The sequence below is a fragment of the Heliangelus exortis genome, chromosome 8 (genome assembly GCF_036169615.1).
Source record: "Heliangelus exortis chromosome 8, bHelExo1.hap1, whole genome shotgun sequence".
Taxonomy (NCBI): domain Eukaryota; kingdom Metazoa; phylum Chordata; class Aves; order Apodiformes; family Trochilidae; genus Heliangelus; species Heliangelus exortis.
The window spans coordinates 15,872,563-15,886,288 of NC_092429.1; the positions used below are offsets into that span (position 1 = coordinate 15,872,563).

The 13,726-nt window shown below is 36.9% G+C and overlaps 1 protein-coding gene across 2 annotated transcripts in view; it reads left to right on the forward strand.

Moving 5' to 3' along the window:
* PKN2 (protein kinase N2) overlaps window positions 1–13,726 on the forward strand; it is a 55,946-nt gene that overhangs the window by 27,153 nt on the left and 15,067 nt on the right. For both annotated transcript variants that reach the window (XM_071750617.1, XM_071750618.1), the window contains exons 3-6: window positions 4,723–4,874; window positions 9,040–9,157; window positions 10,739–10,884; window positions 10,992–11,205. In XM_071750617.1, coding sequence (XP_071606718.1) covers window positions 4,723–4,874; window positions 9,040–9,157; window positions 10,739–10,884; window positions 10,992–11,205 — 630 coding nt within the window. The remainder of the gene's footprint in view (window positions 1–4,722; window positions 4,875–9,039; window positions 9,158–10,738; window positions 10,885–10,991; window positions 11,206–13,726) is intronic.

A 13,726-nucleotide genomic window follows, 5' to 3' on the forward strand; every position in this document is an offset into this window, starting at 1 on the left:
TACCTCCCTCCCACTAGACCAGGTTGCTCAAAGCCCCATCCAGCTTGGCCTTGAACACTTCGAGGAAGGGGGCATGCACAGCTTCCCTGGGCAGCCTGTTCCAGTGTTTTACCACCCTCCCACTAAAGAACTTCTTCCTAATATCTAATCTACATCTCCCCTCTTTCAACTTCAAACCATTCCCCCTCATCCTATCACTACGTGCCCTTGTGAAGAGTCCCTCTCCAGCTTTCTTGTAGCCCTCTTAAGATACTGGGAGGCTGCTGTAAGGTCTCCACTGAGCCTTCTCTTCTCTAGGCTGAACAACCCCAATTCTCTCTGTCTGTCTTTATAGCAGAAGTGCTCCAGCCCTCTGATCATCTTTATGACAATACTCTGAACTCATGCCAACAGATCCATGTGTTCATATGTTAGGGGCTCCAGATCTGAACACAGTACTTGAGGTGGGGGTCTCACCAGAGCAGAGTAGAGGGGAAGATCACATCCCTTGGCCTGCTGACCTGCTGGCAACACTTCTTTTGATAAAGCCCAGGGTACTCTTGGCTTTCTGGGCAGCAAGCACACACTGCTGCCTCACGTTGAGCTTTTGATCAACAAGCACCCCCATGTCCTTCTGCTAAGGGCTGCTCTCAATCCATTCTCCACTCTGCCTGTATTTGTGTTTAGGATTGCCTCGAGCCAGGTGCAGGACCTTGCACTTGGCCTTGTTGAACTTCATGTAGTTTGCACAGGCCCATTTGTCAGGCCTCTCAAGGTCCTTCTGGATAGCACCCCTTCCCTCCAGTGCATCAACCACACCACACAGCTTTGTGTCATCAGCAAATTTGCAGAGGGTTCACTCAATCCCACTGTCCCTATTGCCAGCAAAGAAGTTAAACAGCACTGGATCCAGTACTAACCCCTGAGGAGCACCACTCATTACTGATCTCAACTTGGACTTTGAGCCGTTGACCACAACATTTTCAGTGTGACTATCCAGCCAATTTCTCATCCACTGAGTGGTCCATCTGCCAAGTCCTTTTCTCTCCAGTTTAGAGACAAGGATGTTGTGTGGGACAATGTCGAAAGCTTTCCACGAGTCCAGTTAGATGACATCAGTTGCTCTTCACTTATCTACCAACGCTGTAGCCCCATCACAGAAGGCTATCAGATTTGTCAGGCATGATTTGCCCTTAGTAAAGGGCACTTGTTTAGTAGATAAGATTAGCTATTACTCAATTGAAATTCAGTTCAACTTCAAAAGTTTCCAGGATTGATGTTCTCTATTTCATACAGATAATTGAAGAACTTGATTATGTAGCATCTGGGAAAGAGTCCCTGAAGGAGGGAGCAGCAGTCTCAGAAGGGTAGACTGGTGTCACTACTCAAATAAATACAATTTAGATGGGAGTGCTGGTAAAAGGCAACTGAGAAGCAAGAAGTGTTTGCTGGTAAGCACTATGCATAGTGCAAAGGTTTTCAGAAGAGCAAAGACCATTATTAAGATAAATATATCAGTCTGAAAACTGCCATTGTCCTGATGCAGTCCAGAGATCGAAGAAAAAAACAAAAAATCCCAAAACACAAACAAACAAGGAAACAAAACCAAAACAAGACAAAAAGCTCACAAACACAACAACAAAACCACTATTCACTTATTTTAAGTCTTATAGGTATATTTTCATGAAAACAGGGTATTGCAGGTGCCGGGGAAGCAGTACTGCAGCTCATTCCAGTTGCTGGATGTGTGCTAACAAGCAGCTCAAAACTCATTAATGTTAAGCAACAATATTCGTAGTTGTTCAGCAAAACCAACATGCTGGTTACTTGAAATTGAGTCAAGTTCACTTGAAAGACATGTAACTTCAGTTGATATTCACTATCAAGAAGGAAATGCCATGGGCCACTAATCAATATCCCAGCAAAGCTCTTGCTGTCCTCTGCAAAGTCAGACTTGAATGCATCCAAAATGACAAGTCTTGCACTGTACTTACTGACCAACACCTGTGGCAAACTGGGGAATCTCTTATTTTCCCTATTCCCTAGCTTACTTGAGTGAAATACCAATTTGGTATGAGTACTTAACTCTGGTTTCACTTTAAGCAGATACATATATCCCACTGATTGCAATTATCTGAATGAAAGTATTACTGACTTGTATTGTGAAGGTGATTAAATGTCTCCAGATGAGATTTGAGCCCCTCTGCATAGCACTTTACACAAATAGATCAGAGATAACCAGCCATACTGAAGTGATTACATGCTCACTAGACATTACAAAGAGAGAGGGAACAGCTAATACAGATGGAGCTTGTAGTGCTGCTGCTAAGGTTGTCAACGCTTTCCATAATAGGACCAGTTTGTCTGGCTGACTTAAAACTTTAATCTGAATTCTTCAATAAGAAGCTGCCTCAGGCTGCTTACTGAATTGTAGTGGGGTTTAGGGGGAGGAGCAGTCACTTGGAAGCAATTTCTGAAAAACTGTTGATACATTTTTTTTAAATTTTTTTTTTTAAGTATTTGTTAAGAAACTATACTGTTCTGTATTCAGGAGTTTAGTGAGCAGCTATTATGCATAAAAGCAAAAAATAATTTCTTCCTAGCAATTAGTCCATCCTGCAGAAAAGTTTCCTTTGCTGTTGGTGCCAAAAACCCAGTAGAATCAGTGAACTAAATGAAATTGTAGAGGGGACTTTAGGTCCACAACTGCAGACCAACTTGTGAGGTGACCCAGGTGAGTGATGTGGTTACACCTTCACAGTGCAGACACTGAAGGGAGATAATAACAGCTGCCCGGGCAACCTGAACCGTGCTATCTCTAATTAGTCCTTGACTTGCAACTTGAGTATTGTTTTAATGCAAAGGAAGACAGCCTGTGTGCATCTTAAAAAGCTATGAAAGCAGACTTCAGGAACATCACAGTCTTCCCAGAGATCATCAGAGGGCTGGGATCTTTAAGTGGCAGAGGCCTGCACCATAAATCTAAAGTTGGTAAATACTCATTTATGCGATTAATCTACTTACAGGCAGACCTGACGCTGGGACTTTCAAGTCTCATGTTTGTTCTAATTTTTGGATGGGTTATTAGGTGAGGATTAGTTGAATGTGAAGATGTGAGAGGAAAGCGTGTTGTTAATCTTTTTTTGATTAGTAACAGATTTAAGGTAAAGCTGTTCAATTGCAGTGTTTCGCAGAGAAACCAAGCCAAAACGTTGAGGAGAGAATGAATGACAAAACAGATGAGGAATTTTTAAATTTTTTTTAAACATCTGGTATTTTTTGTACTACCTTTAAGTAGTGAGGATGCAGTAAGAGTCTTTAAAGTGGTGTGAAGTGAAGACTGAATCAGCAGAAGAGGAAATTAAAAACTCTCCTTACAAGAAATCTGTATGTATCCTCAGCAAAGTTTGCAATTCAGGAGAAAATTAGACAGCAAAATTGAAAGTAAAATGCATTTAATCAGAACTGTCTGTGGAAGAAATGGCAGATGAGACACCTCCTCCCATGACATCCCATAATTAATAATTTTTAAGTTACCAGTGCAATGCCTACACTTTCTAATAATTGAGGATTCCAGTAACTCAATCCATTATCCTAATTTTAATTAAAGAAAAATTAATTAAAACTGGGGGGAAAAGACTGTAGGCTTGGTATTGGGCAAATACTACCTTCCAGGAAACCGTCAAATGTCATTTTCCCATAAAGAAGGTATTCTATCAGATGCTAGGGTAGAAGACATCAACAAAAAACCCTCCAACATTATTACAGTGGACATAAGTCATCCTCTTAGAAAAAAATTGAAATAGAAGCCATTGGGACTGATATTTGGTTAAAGGACAGTTGTGTTGAAAATACTTAAGCACTAGGAAATAGTTGAGTGGCCACTTTGAGTTCACTCACAGTTCATTTTGCAGAAGCTGAAATACGAGCCAGTGATTACGAGACTTTTCTGGAAGAGGATAGAAAAGTTAGGGAGTTTGCCTATATAAATTGATTGATAGAACAGACTTGCATTCCATTAAATTAATCCAGTAAGATGGAGATCTAAACATGGCAATATTGTCAAACAGAAGCTTTATCCTTCCTGCAGATCAGTTCAATAACCTGTCTGCCTATATATCCAATTATCCCAGGATTCTGTTACAATTCCAGAGCAAATTCATTCAGCTTTAGGACTAAGGAAATGGCTCATTTTATCTATCCTTAATTTTGACATCAACTGTGTCTGCAGCATTCACATGAGAATCGATGAGGATCTACTTAATATCTGATTTTGGAGCATGCTCATTAATATTGAATATCATTGTCCAAGTTTGTGTGGTTTTGAAACATTTAGGTTTAAAATCATGGTTGTAACAAAGCTTAATAGAAAACTGCATTTGTAATTGACATGGCAGAAGAAATAAATCTCTTTTGAAATGAAAACATACCTAGCTGCAAACCTGCCTATTTTACCACCCCCGGAAGTGATTCATATGATTAGGACATGTGTAGGAGTTGCTTGGCTTTTGTAAGGCTTTTCATGTTAAGGAGCATTTGCAGTGCTGTTGCAAAGTAGCTCTGGACAGGAGGGCAAGTTATAATTCTTAAATGTGATGTTCCAGCTTTGTTTATCTATAACTTAATAGAATAGGAAAGTTTAGGATGTTTTTGGGGAGAGAGGTTATTTTTTGTGGGTTTGATTTTTTGGTTTTTTTTCTTTTCTGCACTACAAAGGCATTACATCTTACCTTTAATTCACAGATTGTCCTAGGACTCCTGATACTCCAAATAGCAATCCTCGTTTTTCTGCTAATAACAGATTGATGGCCTTAAAGAAGCAATTGGATATAGAACTGAAGGTAAAACAGGGAGCAGAAAATATGATACAGATGTACTCCAATGGCTCTTCAAAGGTAAGGCTTTGGAATGCTTAGAATATGAAGTTACTATGGATTTTTCATATTGCTGTAGTGTGAATGTACAGTATTAAAATCGCATACTGTTTATATGCTTCTTGTTTGGGGAATATTTTTGTTAAGTAGTTACTCAAATCTGCTACAAATTACTGTACCATTTTTTGTTGTGGTTTAATACCCACTCACATGATTGCTTTATCAATTTGTCCACATGTAGTTTAACCTAAATAACAAATCCAGCTTACTAAATTTAGTACATCTAGTAATCTTTGATCATGTGTGATTCACTTAGCAGCAAAGCTTGGTATGACACTGACTGGTATCTGATGCTTTTCCTAGCTCCACTAAAAAAAAAATCCATTAATTTAAAGTTTTAATGTGCACAATAATTACAGTAAAGGTGGCATTGCCAGTTGTGTATCTGAAGTGGTCATATAGTTTTAGTTGGCAATAAAAAGATTGGTACCAAATAGCTGTTTTAATAAGAAGCGTATAATATTGATAGAGTTGTTATAAACTGCACTAGTACATGTGCACATAAAAAAATACATTAAAATACTTTTTTTTCACAGAAGAGCGATTTCTAGAGGTAGCACCTGATAGCATCAAATTGAAGCTTTAAAAAAAGCCACAGTTATTTCTAGATCTGAATTTTAAACACATGCTCACTTCCACTCACTCTTTTGGCAGCACCAGTTCTTCGAAGAGGGAGGGTGAGGAGTGTTTGCTAACCCCTAAATAGGTTTCACTTACTACATAGTTAGGACTATGTACACTAAGAATCCCTTAATTCAACTGAAAGACAAGCCAAACCTTTTAAATGAAAAACCCCAAAACAAGACCAAAAGCATATTTTTGAGTATAAGGCACTCACAGTTCTCGCATGAGAAAAGGAGGGGAGGAGTCCTCTAGTTGCCTACCCCTTCACCCTTCATTAGTCACTCTACCTGGTCTTTCCATTTACTTTAACTAGATCACTAAGGAGGTGAATTTCCAAACTAAAGGGAACACAAGCAAAGATCTAACAAATAGTAGGAGTGACTTGATTAGATGGTTCTGTGTGTCCAGACAATAGTAAATAAAATTGAAGTGTTTTAAGTTCTTAACTCACTAACACATGTCTAGGTGAGTACATTTATTAAAAAGAAATGTTTGACTTGAAGAGCAGACATATGTGAATTGCATTGCTACCCCTTATAATTTATACTAATCAAAAAGTATTTCTGAGTGAATCTGTGCTAGGGACTGGTGAACAGGCAGGTTACATTTTATCTGCGCCCTGTACAACTTTCTTTCAACTTGCAAAAATTACAGGGAATGCTTCTCACTCCCAGAAAAATGAGTTTAGGCTAGATGGACCATAGGCACTGTCACCTCATTCTGTCCCAGCAGCACTTCTCTTGAACCAGCTGGTGGTTTGGTAACCCTGTCTGAAAGTGACCTGTAACCTAACTAGCCTGGGGCAGATAGAAGAAATATCTGGAGTGCACCTTATGACTAAGGGCCTGGGAATGCTGTCCATGCACCACAGTCCCTCAGCTCCTAGAAATCCTGGAGTCTGCATCCTCTGGGACCATGTACTTAACATCAGGTACACTTAAAAATAATTATCAGCTGACCCAAATAGATCAAAAGACATACATGAATTATGTTCCTAATAAACCCTCAGTAAGTAACTTTATAACAGGCTGAAAAAACTTCACTAAACACTCAGGCTCTAATATTAGACATGGCTGGCAGGCTTTGATCAGAGTGGGTAGATAGGATAAATTCTGGCTTGCTTTATGATTGACACGTGTAATTAAAATTAATGATTGAATCTTGTATTTGCAATTGGTAAATGTTTAAATGTGCCTGCCAGATTGGGTGTATAGAGTAACTGGGCTGGGGAGAGCAAGCTGGAAACACAAAAGCATTGCCAGCTGCTTCAGCAAACAGGATGGAAACGGTGCGTATTCATTCTCTCATTTCTTAATACTCAGGAGTGAGTTAATTTGGCAGGTTCTGACTGTAAGCTTGAGCATGGTGATTACGTTGTAAAGAGCAGAGCTTTAAACAGCTCAAGTGTCTGGATGAAGTGGGCAGAAGGGGCAAAACCTTTTCAGTTTGAATCCAACCCTAGTAATACAGTAGTTTCTTAAAAATTAGTCTCAGGACCCTCTTTAAAATGTATGAAATTTTTTGTGAGCTTTATTCAAGTACACTATATGATCCAATTTCAAATTAGTTGTATTGTTTTGAGACCTAAATTTAATGGAGAGAGGTCATAATTTGTTTCATACAAGTAAAAATTCAGTCTGTTATAGTAACAAACCTCAATAGTAACAAATAGTACTAGGTTTTCCCTTTGTACTTTGCTTGCTTCAGTAAAATCACACTGAACTTATTTGGACTTAAGTGTTTCTGAGATATTGATCATCTTTCCTTGGATTTGTGTGGATTCTCTGAGATCTCATCACTGCTTTTTATGGGTACTGTCAGTTCTTCTACATGCAGGAGATGCCTTAAAATACTTTGTATTCAGCCTCCAGCACTAAAAGAGCTGCTGAATATAACATACCTGTTTTGAATCTGACAGGGATTTTCTGTCTCTTGAAAGTATTAGGATATCTCTGTAATCCTGAATTACTGCTATTTTACACACTGAAGGGCTGACGTTACCCCTGAGCAAGCCAGTCCATTGCATAAGAGGATATGAGGGATAATCAAGTGCAACAAGATCAAAAATAAGATAAAAGTGGAGATATAGACAAAGAAATACTTGCAGCATATTTATACGTCAGAATGATTCATGACTAAGGTTTAGTACAGGATTCTAGAGTTGCTTGTAATCTGTTACTTAGACTGTATAACTCTGCTGTAGACAGTGGTTATTTCAAAAATTGACATTTGTATTTGAGAGCCATCAGGGAATTCAGTGTAGTCATTAGCTAATTGGCTAGCAAACATGGAATCTTAAAATATCAAAACTAGTGGTATTCTCTGAAATGTTGATCAATACTAAAAGCCAAGACTTCCGAGGCTGTGGTATGTGGAGTGAGCACAATTTCTCCACAGGTAGCCAAAGCCTTTTTGTGTGTGTATCTTGGTGTATAAAGCCTGCAGAACATAAGTGACCTTGCACCTCAGATATTTTAATGCTATTAGTGGAGCTCTATGAAGGCAAATTTCACTCTTCTTAGTATAATGATTATTCTCACAGGATACTTTATGGTGCCAGTATTTCTAGCTCTGGGTATCTGTGCTACTCTGCAGTTCTTTGTTCTATCTGTGGCAAGGGGAAAAATTGAATTTCTCCAACTTCTTAAATAATTGATAACCTCATTATAAAATTAAAAATATAGGTATAAACCATTTCTATGGGAAAGTAACTTATTAATGAGGTTATAGAGTGGCTATAAAATGAATTAACCAAAATACTCTTTGGGCTGTAACAAGTGTGATGTTCATCTGTGCTCAGTACTGTTAATTACTGTGATTGATTGGAATGGCAGACAGGACAAATAGCTAGCCTTAAATTTTCTCATACTGTACATTAAGTTGTTGATGAAATAGTTAATAAAGTATACTCATATTCTATGTTTTTATTACATATTCTATGTTTTTATTAATGCAAAAACCTCTTTAGCTTTGATTTTTTTTTTCAGAAAAAACATACTGCAGTCTTAAAAGTATGCTATATAAGCTAACTTCATATTTCTAAATTCAAGATTGAAAATCAGCTCAAGTGAATTGATGCAATGATTTTTATATGGATTTAGTCTAGCAAATTTGTTTAATAGGAGATTTCTCATCGTACAGTAAACTTGAGTCATTCTGCCTAGGGTTGAGAGATTTTGCATTTAATACCTTGTCCTTCCTTTAGTACCAGCTTAGAAAACATTAATCTTCCAATGTAATCTTGCTAGCTCATGCTGCCTTTATTGAGTTTTAAACAGATGCAGTTTCCATGGGAGTGGCTTGTAATGTTTAATCAACCAGACTATGCCTTTGTCCTAACTTAATTTCCACTAATATCCTAATGTGGTTACTTGAATTGGTCTGATGTACCAAATGAACTACATGGATTTAGTTCTTCTTCCCAAAGCATGTGGAGTTTGAAGCTTTCTGTTTTATCCCATGAAGAGTTTTAACTCCTTTGTTTGTTTGTTTGTTTTAATAGGATCGAAAACTTCTTGCTACAGCTCAGCAGATGCTCCAGGACAGCAAGACAAAAATAGAAGTTATAAGGATGCAGATTCTTCAGGCAGTCCAGACCAATGAATTGGCTTTTGATAATGGTGATGGAATAGAAAGGAAATATGAATCATTAATATCAGAATGTCATGTAGATGTGTACCCATATGCACACAGAGTAATGACAAATTTCTAGTAGGAATGTTAGGCAAAACTTGCATGAAATGAAAATAATTGGAGATAATTCAGCACATACCGTTGTGTGTGCTAGGATGCCAAATACATCTGGCTTGAAGCAAAATACTTCAGGCTCATTGAAGAGAAATACAGTCTCTGTTCTTCATCCTTTTTATATATTATGCTGTCCTTTTTTGTTTTGTGGTCTTCATTCTCTCTTCATACGTGCTTTCTTTTGTCTTGACAATAATTAATAATTTTCTTTAAAGCATGTAATCTTAAAAAAGTCTGGCACAGGTGCAAAGCCTTCTTGTCATATTTAAATAGCTTGACATTATTACTAATGGGAGCAGACATAAAGCTGAATTTTTGTTGTCATTGTGGCTGTTTAGGCTAGATTGAGTAATAAATTATTTTTAAAACAAAACAAAAAAAATCTGTGTTTTTAAAACTACCTGGCTTCAAACACTCATGCTGCATTTCAGAAGTAGTTTTAAATTTTCATTTCTCCAGAAATCTTTACATAAATTTAAAAAAAAAAAAAATAGACTCCTGAGCTGTAATTGCATGAGTGTAGTACAGATCTGTGGGCATATTGGTACTTTATTGTCTTGAACTTTATTCATGTGCATTTCTGAGTATTGAAGTTGTATGATGATGGTTGTAATCAGGGCCTGGATATATCCCAGGTAATGAAAAACTTGTGTGTGTGTTGTGTTGGTTTTGTGGTATGTGGTATGTTTGGGTTTGTTTATTGTTTTTACATGACACTTGTGGTACTTCCAAGTTTTTCTAACACCTCATCCTAGCATATGGATTATGTATGTCCTTTGTTCAAAAGAAAAAGAAAGGTATTCAAGATAGAAAGGGATTTCAAATGCCTTTTCGTGTTCCTGCTACTGTTAGGAGCTTTAAACAGAAACCCAGGAAACTTTCTAATTCTGTTTGGGATATCTAAATGCTACAGCATTTAGAAGGGGGCATTAGAATGTTCACCCAAACTCTCTGGGGAAGGCAGTGTGTGGGACCTCTTACATTCTCTGTGCTGGCAGTGGTCAGATTCCCTGGGATTTCATGTGAAGTGGGAGAATTATCAGAAACTGACCAGGAATCTACTTAGCTACAGAGAAGTTGGAAAGATAAATCCTTAAGAGCATGGCTCTGACATGTGGCAGTATCAAAACATTAGAATGATATTTTGGAGATTTGGGTTTTGTTCCTTAACTCCCCTGAAAGCATATTCTTTTTCTCACATTCCCTAGTAATTACAGCTCTTCAAGGAATAAGACCTCTTTATTGGATTTAGGCCCTGATCAGTTATTTCTTCTTCAAATGCAGATGCTTAAAATTTCACTGTTGCTTTTATGGCATCCTTCAAGCTTTTCTTTAGTCTACCAAATCTGCCTCTCTCACACTTTTCTTTTTTGTCTTTTCTATTTTTGCCTGCTTTTTTCACCCCTCCCCTCTGTGGTCTTCAATTAAAATTGTTTGTTTATATCTCTTTGCAGAAAAACCTGTGATAAGCCCTCTTGAGCTCCGAATGGAAGAATTACGGCATCATTTTAGGATAGAGTATGCTGTCGCAGAAGGTGCAAAAAATGTGATGAAATTACTTGGATCTGGGAAAGTTACTGACAGAAAGGCACTTTCAGAAGTAATTCACATCATTACAATTTCTGAGACTTTACTGTAAATGCTCTTTTGAGAAAAAAAAATTGATTTAAAAAAAAAATATTTAATTATTTACTTTATTTTAAAAAGGCGCAAGCAAGATTTAATGAATCAAGCCAGAAGCTGGACCTCTTGAAGTATTCACTGGAACAGAGATTGAATGAACTTCCTAAAAATCATCCCAAAAGCAGTATTATTATAGAGGAGCTCTCACTGGTCTCTTCACCCACATTAAGTCCTCGTCAAAGTGTAATATCTACTCAGAACCAGTATAGTACACTGTCCAAACCAGCAGCTTTAACAGGTATGATTTATGGAGTTCTAATTTTTACTAAATGTTTTAAAACCAGTCTTTAATGCCAACTTTATTTCTTTCTGGATATATTTCATTGTTGTTCTTTTCCTAGACAAAGGCATTTAGAATTTCCAAGTGTCCATGAACCAAAACATGCAGATAAGTTTCTTTGATTTATTTGTCATCCTTTTAATTATCCCATGGGAAGAGGTTCTGGCCTTAAGTTCAGTCACTATGGAACAGTATTACTAGCATGTACCCCATGCCTCTCATCTGTAGATTATCAAGCACTTTTAAAGATGGGTAAGTATCACTGTCTCCATTTTACAGATGGGGAAACTGGGGTGCAGAAAGGTTAAGTGACTTACCTTGATCATACAAGAGTAGGTAATAGAGCTGGAGATAGGCACCTAGCTTCTCCCCCTGCTACAAGATTACATTTTATATTTCTATACCAAAGAGGAAGATCCTAACAAATGCATAGATCTAATGAAGCCTCTATTTATCACTGTGAATTGTTTTCCCTGCAATTAAACTTTTTTTTTTTTAGAGACTTAGCTTACTGTGAGAGAACACTACATTTATATTTACCTATAAGACTTAGGAACTTATCATGGTTGGGATTCACCTGAAATTCTTATCCTTTAGCAGAAATAAATGGTTTCCAGAGATGAGCCATGCTTTAACAAAGCTCTTAAACTTTTGCCTCCCTGTGTTCTTAAAGAAAAGCAAATACTGTTGACTACTTAGGGGTATGTTGCTTTACTAAATTTATTTAATAAGTGGTCATACAAAAATTACTGGTAAAGATAGGTTTGGGTTTTTTGTCATTTCCTAAAACTTTTCACATTTAACTGTGAAACCAACTGTTAACGAAGTTGATTATAAAAACAATCTGTAATTGAGATGTTACTGTAGTTATACATGTGTAACTGAAACCAGAATGTAGTTTTGAAGTACTGTGGGGTTATATTTAAAACAAAAAGAGGAAGTCTTCTGCTGAGTTGCAATAATAAAATGCAGCAAGTCTATGTCTTCCATTTTGGTTCAGTAAGACAAGTAGTGAAGGGTAAAGTGCATCAAGACGTCAGCTGAGAGAGAGCCTTTGTGAACTTGCAGAGTGGAAAGGGGAACTTTATTTCATCATATGGAATCTCAGATGATGACTGATAGTGGACAAGGAAGTATCATGCTTTGGCTTTAGAACAGTTTTTTCATTATTATTATTTTTTCCTTGTATTTCATAATTATGTGTCAGATACCTTATAGTAACAAATAATTTATCTTTAAATGTGATTTGCTTACACATATGAACAGTTTCTTGTAGGAATTACCAAAACAGAGCTACATGCTTGTGAGGTTCTTAACAGTTTCACTTTCACATTAGATATACAAATAGCTTCTGTATTGAACTGGATTTAAATGAACAGTGTCTTTGTGTTTTTCCTCTAACACTATGAAAAATAGATCAGTGCTACTGCCATACTTTTTAAAGTGCATAAACAGAACTTTCTGATATGCATCCAGTCCTTACAGAAGATAATAGCTTTTCTTATTATTAATTTTTTTTTATTTACTAATTTTTTTAATTTATTTTTTTCCTAGAGAGATATTTGGGAATGAAGTATTCTGTTACCTTTTAACCTTTTTTGGGATCCAGTAGCATCCTTTGTCTTCATAGCCTAATGCTTAATCTGTCACTTCTGGCTGCTAGTTCCCTACAGGATGGGATTACTTCTCAGACTGGTCTCTCAATGTCTGTTCTGTGGACTGTAATGTTGTCAGACCATTTTTAGGTCAAATTGGACTTAAGTTTCTGTTACAAAAGTACTTTTTAAGTTTCACAGTTAAGTATGTTGGCGGTCAAAAGAGCACAGGCTTCAGGAGCTGCATTTCTAGCTGGCAGTATGATTATGAACTGGCAATTTTTGCTGCTTCTAATAGTTAATTTTGTTAGAGGCAGTGGTGTCACAATTTTATAGATGCTATGCTGCACAGGATGAGGTAAACCTGCTGCTTTTGTAACCATCTGTGGTACTCAGATGCTTCTGTGCTGCTGGAGGAATTGTCCTCAATTAAGACAGCAGCCTCTATACCTAATGAGGTGTAATGTGTAGAAGATTTTGAAGAGTAGCTTCTTGTCTCAGCTTTTATAAATCCAAATTCAGTCAAGTTGGAATAACTCAATGATCTAAATTATGTCTAAATTATGTCTAAATATCTAAATATTATGTCTAAATATCTAAATATAAGTCTATATCTAAATAATGATCTAACTCAAACTGGACTCCAGCATGCAGCAGGTAAATGTGATTTCTGAATGTATTTTAAGCAAATTGGTAGTCTCAGTAGTCAATTTTAGCTACCAAAGCAATCTATCTAATATTAACTTATTATATAAAACTCAAGAAAAATTGTTACTGTCCAATTGTTTTTCACTGAAGAAAACAAAAGATATTTCTGAGACACAGAACAAAAATGTATTTTGTGTTATTTTGGTGAACTGCTGTTACTTCCGAAAGGCTGAATC